The following is a 13897-nucleotide window of genomic DNA, read 5'->3' as shown; positions in this document are numbered from 1 at the left end:
GACACCTTTTTTCCAAATTTCCGTCGAGTCCAATGTTAGGTGTGGGTGGTATTTGCGGTTATGCAGTAGCCTCTTTCCTTATATATTCTTCGATAGTTGCTGAGAATAGGCTCGAGAATTATCTTTGGGTAGTTTGTGATTACATGATGAAGTTAGGTTGTTAGTAACTTGAATGTGTTATGTTAATGTTTAAAGATACATGATAAGACAAGTTTACAAATGGCATAAACATTTGCATGAGAACGAGAATGAGAATGTTAGTGTGGGAGTAGTTTTGCCATGAGGGCCTTACTCTGAGTGTGGGAGTAGTTGTGCTGCAAGGGTCTTGCTCTGAGTGTGATATTTAAGGTGTATGAATGCATGATAACAATATAAAGAAAAGTATAAATGAGTTATGTGTTGCAATTCGTCGATGTGATGATTGTTTGAGGGTTAGACGTTCTGATTCTATGCTAAGTAATGGTCGTGTTTATATTTGGAACGTGTTTACTGTTTGAACAGTGGGAAGAGTTGATCTCCTCACTGAGTAAACTCGTTTTACTCACCCCTTCCTCTTTTCCCTTATTCAGGTCAGGAGAGAAATGTGAATAGCTACACAAGTTTGTACTTTCTTTTGGTGTATTTTGGGAGTGGAGTGTGACAATTGGTATCATAGCGAGGTTAAAGCCAAGTCGGTGCTGACCTGGAAGGCTAAGTTTAAAACGATTTAAAAAAAAAAACTTTTATTGTAGCATTTAAAAGATGGGATTGAGACTTTTCAAAAACAAAACACCAAAAGAAGTAGACTTGCTTTTAGAATTGTCTAAGTAAAGTTTTAGTTTGCGTTGTAGTTCTGAATTTTAATCTTATGCAAGCAGAGAATGGCACCAAACAGATGAGGACGACGTCTTGCAAACCCAAGAGGTAGCCAAGTTGGTGATGCACCAGCCAATGAGCAAGGTCAGCCACAAGCAGGAGAGAATCATGTTGTCGCTCATGCAGAAGAGATTGTTGAAACTCGTGGCAGAGATGCAAGAGCTTCGAAACATGATGCGAGAGATTTTGGATAGACCTGTTTATGCTCCCCCACCACCAGCACCTGCACCTCGCCAGCCACCACCTGCCCCCCCCCCCCACCCCGGTTGCTCCGCCTTAGCCACCAACAGGATTTTAGTTTTCTTATTTTGAGACAATGAAGCTCATGAGTACAATGGGCACGAAGTACTTTACTGGTGGCAATGATCAAGTTCGGGCTGACGATTGGAGGCAGACATTAGAGAAGAATCTTAGCCAGCTAGATGTCCAGTGGAGTTTTAAAAAGATCTTGTAGTGCATTACTTGCGTGGAGATGCAGACAATTGGTGGAGGAATGTTGAGAGGAGCTTACATGTCGGTTATGTGCCTACTTGGGAGGATTTCAGAGAGGAGTTCAATAAGAAGTATTTTCCCTAAGAATCTATGGACCAGCTGAAATGTGAGTTTTTGGAGCTTCGTCAGGGCAGAATGACGGAGAGAGTATGATGCTGAGTTCACTCGTCTAAGGAGGTTTATTGGAAGAGAGTATGGAGAGCACGAACTGATTCGTAGATTTATGAGAGGACTAAGAGCTAATATTCGCAATCGGTATTCTATTCGAGGATGTACTAGTATGGTTGAGCTAGTAGAGCAAGCTGCTACAATTGAAAGAGGAATTGAGGAAGAAGCTCAGGACCTTATAAGGACTAATGAGGGGGTAACTAAAGACTAAAAATCTCATAAGCGTATTTGGGATAAGAATGACTCAGGACTAGGCCGAAATCGTTTCCCAAAATGAGTTACATGTGGCAGACAACATGGTGGAACATGTTGGGAGGCAACAGGGGCGTGCATTAGGTGTTGGGGGACTGATCATTTGGTGAAAAACTGCCCTATCAGAAATGGAGACTGTAGGAGGTGTAGTCAGTTGGGCCATTATGCACAGGAGTGTACTGTGCTTCAAAGAGGGGGACAACAAGGAAACCAAAACCGGAAAAATCTTCCACCACCTCCGAAGAGGCAAGCTTTAGGGTCTGGTATGTTTGCTACATCAAATCAAGGTGTCGCGCCAAACGTTGCCATAGAACAATGTAACATCCGCGAACCGGAATTCCGGTTAAGGATGTGCATTGATCGATGCAGGGTTGGTGTCGATCGATGCAAGGTTGGTTTTCATGAACGAGTTTAAGTTAAACGTTGAATTTTGGGGTTAGGAACACCCTGAAATCGTTTATAAAAGGGGGAACTCAAGGGTTTGGTCGAGTTCAGCCGCTTTTGAGAGAAAAGAAGAGAGAAAAAGAGTTCTTCACTGTTCTTGAGTTTTTTGGTGAGATTTTGGGAATTTGGTGGCTGTTCTTGGGAGATCTGAAGCTAGGAACATTGTAGGAACGTGCTAAGAGCGTAGATCCATCATTTTAGGGTTAGAATCTTCTTTGGCAAAGGTGAGTGCATGACCATGGCTTATCTAAGCTTGAGATTTCTCTGATCTGCTTGTTTATGTGTTTATTTGGCTTGTTAGAATGTTGTTGAGTCGCAAGAGGCTTTGGGAAGTTTTTTGTGGCTTTGGTTTGTGTGTTTTGGTGGTTTAGGGACGGAGATCCGACGAGAAGCTTTGGGGGAAAACGATGCTCGACATGTGCATCGGTCGATGCACTTTGTGTGTTGGTTGATGCAATGCGAGGACAGCGCGGTTTGACCTAGGAGCATCGGTCGATGCCATGTGGAGGTGTCGGTCGATGCAATGCAAAGACTGCATGGTTTAACCTAGGAGAATCGGTCAATGCCATGTGGAGGTGTCGGTCGATGCAACTAGGGATTTCGTGCAATGTCGAGCCTGTGTCGGTCGACACAGCGTTAGTGTCAGTAGATGCAGGTGAACCTTGTATCGGTCGATGCAAGCTTGTGTCGGTCGATGCAACCCCAGTTGGTGTCAGTCGATGCATGGCTTAGTGTCGGTCGATGCAGTGTCCTCGTTTGTTGTTTGGTTATTGTATGTTGTTTGATGGTTAGAGGTATCTCAATTGCTTGTGTGTATAGACCAGTTTATGGGAGGATTATCTCACTAAGTGTTTATAAAATACTCACGCATCTCATATGTGTTGTGGTGCAGGTAAATGCAAAGTTTGATCATGGAATCCAGGCGATGAAGAGGAGGATGTTCTAGTGGCTCATTGATGTGTTGTCTGGCTTCTGTTTGGTTGCTAAAGTTGAGTAAGTAGAGCATTGCTAGGTTGTTGATGTTATGTTTTATGACTTGGTTGAATTATTATTGTTATTGGTTATTTAAGTATTGATTATTGGTTTAATGGTATCTGTTGGTTATTTTCCTATGTTTGGTTGTTTGTGGTTTGGTGGCTAGTGGGTATGGGATCATTAGTTAATTTTTTAATTATTATTATAAAAAAAAAATGGGTCGGGTCGTTTCAAACAAGAACAGGTCAAAAACTAAAGTTCAAAGGTATAAGATTTAAGCTCATTAGAGGCAAGCTTTAAACTTTGTTTTTTTTGGTTCTTCTTTTTGGACCATATTTTATTAGGTTTGTATTCAATTTATTCATTGAATTTCTATGAAGTTGATTTAATGCTTTAAATGGTTTTGAGACCGTTATGTTTTATTCGATTCTTTAATGGTCAGTTGAATCATTTAAAAATTTTATTGGATAAGTTTTGATACCATGATCTATTAAGGATGAAAGCCTAACCGAGCTAAGAATGTTGAATTCGGGGACGAATTCTCTTGAAGTGGGGGAGAATTGTGTGACCCAATCCAGCCCACTAAGGGCCCAGCAACTTTGATTGTAAAACCTATGTGGGTGTGTGCATGTACATACGTATATATAGGGTGTATATACCTCCTTCTACCTCCAGCCGCTTCTTTGCACTGCAAACTCAAAACTTAAAGCATCAAACTGCCTTGTTTTCAATCCTTCAACGCCATCGTTTAGTGAGCAAGAGTTGATGTTGTGTTTTCTCTTTCCTTTCAGGATCATGTTAAGCGGGGAGAAGAGCTGGACGTCTCATTTTCACCGTTTAACACCAGCTTCATTTAATTGGTTTTAGTGAAGAAGAAGAAATCAGAAACAATGTCAAGTAGTGGTTTTGGTGATCCATTTCCTGTCGGATCTGAAGGAACCAGATCATGCTTCTGGTGTCGTTGGAAAGATCTTTCTACAAGCAACAACAAACGATACTTCGATCCGAGTTTGCAGTTTCAACTTGAGGTTTTGGCGAAAGAATGTAGGCGATACCTATGGACTTTAAGGCAGTTTGACGATTGTTTCAAATACCAGGGGTGTTAGGGAAACTATCTGAGCTATCGTTTTCACCGGAAAAGATCATTGTCAAGTGCTTACGCATTTTTCTTCCAGTTTTTCGTCGATTCCAAAGTCAGGTGAGGGTGGTATTTGCGGTTATGTAGTAGCCTCTTTCCTTATATATTCTTCGATAGTTGCTGAGTATAGGCTCGAGAATTGTCTTTGGGTGGTTTGTGATTACATGATGAAGTTAGGTTTTTAGTAACTTGAATGTGTGAAGTTAATGTTTAAAGATACATGTTAAGACAAGTTAACGAATGGCATAAGCATTTGCATGACAACGAGAATGAGAACGTTAGTGTGGGAGTAGTTGTGCCGCAAGGGCCTTGCTCTGAGTGTGATATTTAAGGTGCATGATTGCATGATAACGAGATAATAATAGTATAAATGAGTTATGTGTTTCATTTCGTCGATGTCATGATTGTTTAATGGTTAGACGTTCTGATTCTAAGTAATGATCGTGTTTATGTTTGAACGTGTTTACTGTATGACCAGTGGGCAGAGTTGATCTCCTCACTGAGTAAAATCGTTTTACTCAGCCCCTTCTCTTTTCTGTTATTCAGGTCAGGAGAGAAATGTGAGTAGCTACACAAGTTTGTACTTTATTTTGGTGTATTTTGGGAGTGAAGTGTGACAATTGCTTCAATACCAAAACCTAGGATCAAGCCGGTTAGGTTCATGGCCGTATTTTGGGTGGCAATCAATTTCAGTTTATCTTTCCCAATTAAGGCAAATTGGAATTGGTCCTCTGCCAGGGCCCTTAGGCATTCAACGATTGTATTTTGGTGCTCCAACGTTGGTATCCGAATGACAACCTATCGCTCATTGATTTCATTCCCTTTTGGGTACAAATACCAGAGATTCCTTTCCTGTTTCTCAACAGATAAGTCATTTCTCACAATTGTATACTAAAAATAGTTTTCAAACCAGTAATCACAATGTAAACTGGTTGAGACAAAAGGAGAAAGAACCTAGAGGGAGGTATTGAACTTGACATTCTAAAAGATTTTAAATTATTTCTAAAATCACTTGTTATTCAATTGGGGATTTTTAAAAATCTTTTAAAATCCAATGTTATTCAACTTGACATTCATATTAAATCATTTAAAATAATACACAATCTTTTATTATTCAATCAATAATTTATAAAACTTGCTTGAAATCTCCTGTTATTCAAAACATCACAACTTTTTTTAAAAATGTTATTTTGAATGATTTTAAAAGACTTTATGTTGTTTTTTAGTTGAAAAATATGAATGATAAAATCATACACTTTTAGCTGGAATTTTGATGGATTTCAAAAAGAAAACTATCGATACCTGCAACTTACCTCAATCAAATATTTTCCTATGAAATCAAAATTGAGAGAGAAGGATGACTGCAGAGAGACCACCGACTGGTAATTTGGTTTTTCTTTTTTTCACTTACTTGTTCTTCTTCTTCATCTCTCTCTCTCCCAAATAACTCGCACTCGAAAAAATGAAAGGCAAAAAAGAAGAAAGATTTGGCTCTCTTGATCTGTTGATGCTCTCAACTGGGAGACGATGATGGTGAAGCTTCACAGTCTTGTTCTTTTCTCCATGATTTGTTCTCGTCGCCGCCTTTCCTTCAGCAAGAATCCTCCCTTTCATTAGTTAGCTGAGAATTGATTTTTATTTGGTATATGAAGAGGGTCAAGTTCTTAGCTCTGGTTGTTAGATGAGGTTTCTACTCAGAAGTTTATTAATAATTATTCTGGTTGTTATTTGAGCTCGTGTTTGGTGGTGTCATATGAGGTTTGGCTGTTTTTAATCTTGATGGAATTCTGGAGCAGACTTGATCTTGTTGGTGTGATTCACAAAGACAACTATGATTAAACCCTTTTTGCTGTTAAGAAGGTTTGGAGGCTCAGTTTTTTATAGATATATAGGAACTCTTGGAGGGGGTATTGAAACATGGATTTAAGATGATTTTATGGAATTTAATAAATTTTGGATTTTGGGAGATTTAGGTGAGTTTTTAGAATATTTGGTGGAATTGTTAATTTTTTTGTTGGTAAAAGAGAAAAACAGTTTGTGGTGATTTATGTGTCTGTCTTGACTTGGATACTTTTGTTTGGAGACACACAATCAATAAGGGGGAAAAGACTGTTGAAACAAAAAGCAAAGAACAAAAAATTTCATCACAAGAGCTTCATAGAAAGATGCATCAAAGACAGAGCCTATAGCATATGGTTCTTAAAGATGTTGCTAGTACTTGTAGAGAGAAACCAAAGAATGGTGAGAAAAAGATTTCAGGTTTAAAAGATAATTATCTGTTTCAGGGTTGATTATTTCTTTTTCGTTTTATTTGGCTAAAAACCTCATAATTGAGCTCTGAAAGATTTTCTAGAAACCTGAGAACAATATCTTTCCAGTGATATAAATATCGTCTACTGTTTCCTTGTGGTTTGATGGGAAATTGGTATCAAAGTTGGCTACTCGCAGGTTCAATCATTGCAGATTTTTTCTCGAAAAGTGACTGTAACTTTCAAACTGTAAACCCAAATCGTGATCTGTTTTTTTTTATCTTCGTACGGCTGTTGTTGATATTTTCAGCAAATTTCATAATTTTCTGGGTTGATTTGCTATTATACTTGTGCTCTGCATCAAAACTGATGAAAAATGTAGAATTTAAGTTAGATATCGTTGTAGAGATTGGAGTCAAATTCTCCCTTTTTGTGTTGTGAAATATTTTAAAATCATCCAAAATTTATAATAGAACTAGATAAGGGCCCGCACGATGTGCGGGTATTAAAATTGTTGAAGAGAAAAAATCTAAAACCCTAAACAATTTTTAAAAAATATATAAAAAAAAAAATTATTTGTTGAAGTAAATATATAAATAATTTTAGTTAGAGAAAAAATCATATTTGTATTCATACACTTATATTTTTATATTTTTAATACATTATAACAATTATTACAATAATTTAAAACTAAAATATGCCCCACTAAACTTTTGTCAAATATTCATCATTACAAATACTATTATTGTCAAATTTTAAAAACATTTCACAACTTATTACAAAACATTGTACATGCGAAGAATTCATCAAAGCAACATATTATTTAGTAACCACGTACAATTTTACTGTATATTACACCATTAAAAATATGCTCTTAAACCCTAAATTATTTTATTGTTAAAGTATGCTCTTTATCACCACCTATAAAATATCTTTTAAACAAATTTTATGTTGCTTGACATAATTATAGTTCTTATAATTACTAAAATTGTTTTGTGACATAATTTTTTTAACCATGAATTTTTTTTACTCCAAAGATATTTTAGATGAACAACTGGTGAAAATTATCTACTCTATTACAGTCATTTTATGACCAACCTAATCAAAGTTGAAAAATTGAAAGAAAATTAATATAACATAATAAAAATAAAATTTTGAGTATTATAATCATGATGGTATATAGAAAGCCTTAGATAATTTAGATATACAAAATAGAAACTTTATAAACAATCAAAAAAATGATATATGTCATAATCACATTAAGGATCAATGCCTTATTTACTCTTTAGAAGTATCGCATTGTACCAAAACTACTTAAAACTATGAACTCATCTCAAATATTCTCGAATCGTAAGTTCTCAACTTATTTTTACCCCAATCAAAAGTTCTCATATATTTCTCTACATACCTGGATTTAAACGGTTTACGAACCAAATTTGATAGAAAACCACATAAATCAGGTTTGAAACCAATTTTAAAACGGTTTACCGTTCCAACTTCCCAAATTTCAAAATCGCTTCTCAATTACTCGATCAAGAAGCTCTTGTTTCATTACCGGATTCATTGACATTATCCAGAAGAGAAAACTTTAGATTTTGACCAAATACATCAACCACTGACTAATCTTCGAAGCTTATAACACTACTAACTGTAGAATCACTTTTGGAACCTCCATCATTGTCTCCATCGTTAATTAATTTAGCGAGCTTTATATATTTTGATTCCATTTCATTGTATCTGATAGTTTCCATTGAAGAACCCGCACGAATAAAAGACCCATAATAGATCGGCAAAATTATATCAGGAAAAAAAAATCAAATATCAAAATCGCTTCTCAATTACTTGATCAAGCAGCTCTTGTTTCAGTACAGGATTCATTGACATTATCCAGAAGAGAAAAATTTAGATTTTGACCAAATACATCAACCACTGACTAATCTTCGAAGCTTATAACACTACTAACTGTAGAATCACTTTTGGAACCTCCATCATTGTCTCCATCGTTAATTAATTTAGCGAGCTTTATCTATTTTGATTCCATTTCATTGTATCTGATAGTTTCCATTGAAGAACCCGCACGAATAAAAGACCCATAATAGATCGGCAAAATTATATCAGGAAAAAAAAATCAAATATCAAAATCGCTTCTCAATTACTTGATCAAGCAGCTCTTGTTTCAGTACAGGATTCATTGACATTATCTAGCAGAGAAAACTTTAGATTTTGACCAAATACTTCAACCACTGACTAATCTTCAAAACTTATAACGCTACTAACTGTAGAATCACTTTTGGAACCTCCATCAGTATCTCCATCCTTGATTAATTTAGCGGGCTTTATATACTTTGATTCCATTTCATTGCATATGATAGCTTTTATTGAAGAACCCGTACGAATATAAGACCCACAATAGATCAGCAAAATTATATCAGAAAAACAAAATCAAAGATTAAAGCTTTTGATATAAACATGTAAATTTTATATAGATATAATGTTATTTTCTTAATTAGTTGTTCCTATTACGTTTCAAAAATAATAATTCTTTTGACATAACTTATGTTATTTTTTAAGATTTGTTATTCACTATTTTTTTATTAATAATAATATACATGCTTAATGAATTATTATTTTTGTTTATATATGTCAAAATCTAATTGAGAAAACACATAAAATTTAGGAAAAATATATTAGTTTTGTTAATTTTCCTTTTTGATTTAGAAACTTTTTTTTATAGATATAAAAATCTTAATTTTATGTAGATTTAATATTATTATCTGAAAAATAATAATTTTTTTATACATGTTATCAGTATATTTGACACATGTCATAATCTTGTTAATGACTAATTTTGAAAACCCAACTTTATATAATAAAATAAGATCTCACGGAATCATATTTTATTTACTTTTTTTTTAATAGAAAAATTTTAAAAGATAATCGATTCTTCAAAAAAATCTTCAAGCAAAATTCAAAAATAGTAAAATCATACAAAAATCCTTAAAATGTTAAATTCAATCACCCTCGAGGCCGATAGAGATATTGGTTAAAAACCGGGTCCAAGAACCGGCATAAACACAGTGTTAATTGAACCGGGACTCCATTATCAAAGTACAATTGCTTAAGGTCTCTCTCGTTCTTGTCCTCTCGATCGTTCTTTCCCCAGAACCCTAAATCATCTTCCCCAAATTCCAAAACTCATCTTACTCAAAATCAACAAAGGAACCACCTTTCTACAGAGGAAATCGATGGAGCATCCCAACTATCCATATCAAAATCCTTTCGAGAGGCGTCCCATCCTTAAATCGAAAGCTCCTGCTGTTAAGTGGATCAAAGAGTGGTAATATTCTGATTCCGTCACTTTTCAATTCTTAGAGGCTTATGCGCCCATGAACGATCTCTTAGATTACGGCTTCGTAATGTTTAGGGTACCACAAGATATTGTTGCTACAGGTGGGAAGTGTTATCTTCACAAATGGGTTACAGGTGAGATTGATTGAAAACTATGATTTTTTTGATCTAATTTTTTTTTAAATGTAATTGTATCATTATGTTATGTTTGTGTTGTTGTTGTTGATACAGAGGACACTCTGAAGAGACTCACAGAAAAAGAGAAAGAGCCTGATGTTCCAGAGCCTGAGCCAGAACCAACGACAGAGATTTTGTTTCTCTGCAGTTACGACGGATGTGGGAAGACTTTCTTTGACGTTAGTGCGTTAAGAAAACATTCTCACATTCATGGAGAAAGGCAATATGTTTGCAATCACGCAGGATGTGGGAAGGTAGTATAGTATAATTAACCTCTTTTAGTTGGGTTTATTCACCCTGATTAAACATTCACTTTTATGATGATATATCAAGCCATCTGATTTTTGTTTTTGCTGTAACAGAAATTTCTGGATAGTTCAAAGTTGAAGAGACATTATCTTATTCATACTGGAGAGAGGGCTTTTGTATGTAATTATGAAGGCTGTGGAAAGGTGATTGATTCTGTTACTTTCAGTAGCCTATTTTATTTGTATATATGATATGCAATTAGGCAAGGGACCGTGTTACCTGTGATTAGTAACTTTAAAATTCATTCTCATGCTGTACACTTACATTTCGTAGATGATGGATGCAGGCATTCTCCTTGGATTTTAACCTCAGATCTCACATGAAGACTCATTCACAAGAAAATTATCACATCTGTCCATACAGTGGGTGTGGGAAGAGATATGCTCATGAATACAAGCTAAGGAACCACGTTATTGCCTACCATGAAAAGGTATCACTACTCAAATTCAATATATTGTCATTAAATACTTTTCTTTGTTCTCTTGTCAGGGTCTTATCAGAGTTTAGTAGAAACTGTGTTGCTTTGGTTACTTCAATCTTATTTCTTTCGAATCCTGTGTCTTTATTTTTTACGCCTGGGTGTAGTTTTTCTTTGCTAGAGGTTGGCGTAACTACTCTTGTCAAGGCTTCCAGTAATCTCACTCGATGCTTGCTAACTTCCTTTCTGGAGCATAGAATTCTATTTTTATTATAAGTTGCATGATTAGAATCACAACTCTCTTAATAGGTTGAAGTTGCAGAATCCAACAGTTCTTTGAATTCAATGATTCTGGTGTCAGAAGTATTCATTGTTTATACTTAAAGTGTACTGTGGCAACGCATAGGCAGAACAATGCATTGGTTCATTCATGATTACACCCCCTTATGTATTCATATTTGCAAGCTTCTTAGAACTTATCTCTCTAAATTTCACTACCGGTGTAACAGAATGGTGCTGGAGAGACGCCCAAATATACCCCACCCGCAGAGAAAGTATCGAGGACTGTCAAAACACCTGCAGCAGTTTTTGGTGCGTCTCCGGATCGACCGTACGCATGCCCTTACGAAGGGTGTGAGAAAGCTTACATACATGAGTACAAGCTTAAGCTCCACTTGAAGAGAGAGCATCCAGGGCATTTACCAGAAGAGAACGCGGAGAACCCCACACTGAACAAGCACAGCGGCAATGACACGAATGATGTGGATAATGGGAGTGACCAAGATGTTTACAGGAAACACGCTAGTAATGGGAAAAGCCAGACACATAAACAACCGAGCAGAACTAAGCCAAACATGAGGACACCACCGGCCAAAGTTGGAAAGAAAGGTTCAACCTCTTCGCCAGCCAAAGTGAGGATTGCAAATAAACCATGGCAAGCAAAAGAAGCTTTTGAAGAAGTAGAAAGAGAAGAATTAGAAGAAGATAGCGAGGAGACAGAGGAAGATAGAGAGAATGTGGATGATGGCTGGAGGTTTGGCGAAAACAACGAGGAGGATGATGATGAAGAGACAGAGTATGAAGACTAGCTTGAATTTCATCGAAGTCATAGTAGACGCATAGGATACCTTTTGCTTACTTCCCATATCTATATGCGATGGTGACTTTAGTAGCTTTGTTTCGTTTGCCTTTTACATTCTTCTTCATTTTTAAACCTTTGTACAGTGTTCTGATAACATTTTTGGAAAGCTCCTCTTATAGGGTTGGTCAACTTTTTGAAAGCTTTTCTTATAAATTAACTGGTTGTTATTGTGATTTTTAAATCTATATAGAATTGTAGAGAGGTTATTGGTTTTATGATTTTAATGGATTTGAAAATCCAAACAAAAATCATTAGTTATTCAATCATTGATTTTGGAATATTTATTAAAATTATATGTTATTGGTTATTTGCAAAATACTTGTTAAAATCCCATGTTAGTCATTTAATGATTTGTTTTTGGATTTCAAAATCCATATTATGTTTTAGGGGTGTTATTCAACAATGTATTTTAAAAGAATCTGATGTATATTGAAATAAAGCGTTATTCAATTAGGTATTTTAAAAAATCTATTAAAATCAGTTGTTATTGGATTATGTATTTATTTGATGGATTTTAGAATATGTTAAAAACTCTGTTATTCAATGTTTATTTGATTTGGTGTCATTTTAGATTTTAATGTATTTCACTCAGAAAAGATGAACAAACACAATCAGACGTATTTCTCAAATATTTCAATCTCTTTCTCTCTCTTTCTCTTCAGAATTGATTCAACAGATTAATGGAAGAATTAAGAACTACTTTTCGACTATAGAAAGAAAAAAAACTCTCTCCCCTCCTTTCCCCGACATCGGTCTCACGCCGACGGTCGGAAATTTCTCCATGATTCCCAAGAAGAAGAAAAAAGCCTTGCATGGGGTTGTTCCAGGGTCATCAGAGTATGCCCGGATCTCTGTCCTTGTTGCTTCCGGCTCTCGAAAACCGCCGTCGTTGCCTGCTGCGACCGCTGGTTCTGAGCCTCTTGGCCTCCTACCGCAGTCGCGTCTGATTTCCCACCCGCTCCGGCAACGCCAGCTGCTCCCACTCCAGATCTTTCCTTGGCAGATGCCTCGGTTTCGGTTCCTGAAGTAGATCTGAGATCTACCTTGACGAGCCCCTCAGTCCCCACCGTTGAAAATTCACCCTCCGGTGCTACTGTTCCTTTCGTTGATGTCGTTACTCCTCCTACGAACGCCGTTGCAGGTCCAGCCTCCGGTGATGGCTCTTCCCCTGGCCCCTGTTCATACTCGACAGTGGCTCGGGATCCTTCCTGTTTGGAAGAGATTGGTACTCCTTCTCAGCACATTTCTGGAGTCCCTTTCGTATTCATCCCGGATGAGAATATCCAAACCGCAAAGATTGAGTTTCAGAATTTTGTCTTTGCACAATTCCACGGCCCCCCTCCGCCAATGGGTAGGATAATTGGGGTAGTAAATACTATCTGGGTGCTGGTCCGAGAATCTTTGTTCATCGCATTGGGGATGGAATCTTCTTGCTAAAGGTGACGAATCCACGGGTCAGAGAAACGATTCTCAGCCGTAATATGTGGAGTATAGTGGGTCATCCAATGTTTGTTGCCCCTTGGTCACCTGATTTCAACCCCGATACACCTCCAATCTCCTCCGCTGTCGTGACAGTGGAATTTAGGGGAGTTCCATACCTGTTGTTTAACAGAGAGAGCCTTGGTCGCATCGCAACTGCATTAGGAAAGCCAATAGCCCTTGCACCTGAAACAGCCAGAAAGGAATCTGCAAAAATTTTGGTTAGGGTGAATCTGCTTAAAGAGCTCCCTACCCGTGTCGTCTCTGGGTTTAGTGATGGTCGTGAGATCGACATTGATGTCTCCTATCCCTGGCTTCCCCAGAAATGTGCCTCTTGCGACCAATTTGGACACACTACGACTCTGTGCCCACGGAATGCTCCTACGGTCTCAGTGCAAAAAGTGTCTAGGATATCTCCTAGCAGTAGGGGAAGACCAGCATGAAGGGAGGGG

The 13897-nt window shown here is 37.0% G+C and overlaps 2 protein-coding genes and 1 pseudogene across 3 annotated transcripts; all 3 read left to right on the top strand.

Moving 5' to 3' along the window:
* Window positions 1-741: 741 nt before the first annotated feature.
* LOC147940016 (uncharacterized) lies at window positions 742-4655 on the top strand (annotated as a pseudogene).
* Window positions 4656-9590: 4935 nt separating this feature from the next.
* On the top strand, window positions 9591-12139 carry LOC104773821 (zinc finger transcription factor YY1-like). Of its 2 annotated transcripts, none has more exons than XM_010498487.3 (6): window positions 9591-9910; window positions 9998-10056; window positions 10153-10352; window positions 10461-10550; window positions 10694-10837; window positions 11335-12139. In XM_010498487.3, exons 1-6 carry the CDS (start codon window positions 9819-9821, stop codon window positions 11911-11913), a joined length of 1164 nt encoding a protein of 387 aa, XP_010496789.1. In that variant the 5' UTR covers window positions 9591-9818; the 3' UTR covers window positions 11914-12139. The 2 variants fall into 2 exon arrangements, with proteins under 2 accessions (XP_010496789.1, XP_087319145.1); XM_087463019.1 differs by having other exon boundaries at window positions 9706-9910; window positions 10681-10837.
* A 1308-nt stretch (window positions 12140-13447) lies between these two features.
* On the top strand, window positions 13448-13888 carry LOC147940015 (uncharacterized). Its single transcript, XM_087461109.1, has one exon. The coding sequence runs from the start codon at window positions 13448-13450 to the stop codon at window positions 13886-13888; it is 441 nt and encodes a 146-aa protein (XP_087317235.1).
* The last annotated feature ends 9 nt before the right edge of the window (window positions 13889-13897 follow it).

The sequence above is a fragment of the Camelina sativa genome, chromosome 8 (assembly GCF_030686135.1).
Source record: "Camelina sativa cultivar CO46 ecotype springtype chromosome 8, ASM3068613v1".
Lineage (NCBI taxonomy): Eukaryota > Viridiplantae > Streptophyta > Magnoliopsida > Brassicales > Brassicaceae > Camelina > Camelina sativa.
Note: the sequence above shows the minus strand (reverse complement) of the source record. Positions and strands in the feature narration are given on the sequence as shown.

Bases quoted from the DNA above. Each gene is read 5' to 3' on its own strand.
- LOC104773821 (XM_010498487.3), top strand. From the start codon at position 9,819: ATGGAGCATCCCAACTATCCATATCAAAATCCTTTCGAGAGGCGTCCC. The intron at 10,551-10,693 runs GTGATTGATTCT...TGATGGATGCAG, and splicing joins ATTATGAAGGCTGTGGAAAG to GCATTCTCCTTGGATTTTAA. The intron at 10,838-11,334 runs GTATCACTACTC...CCGGTGTAACAG, and splicing joins TTATTGCCTACCATGAAAAG to AATGGTGCTGGAGAGACGCC.
- LOC147940015 (XM_087461109.1), top strand. From the start codon at position 13,448: ATGTGGAGTATAGTGGGTCATCCAATGTTTGTTGCCCCTTGGTCACCT.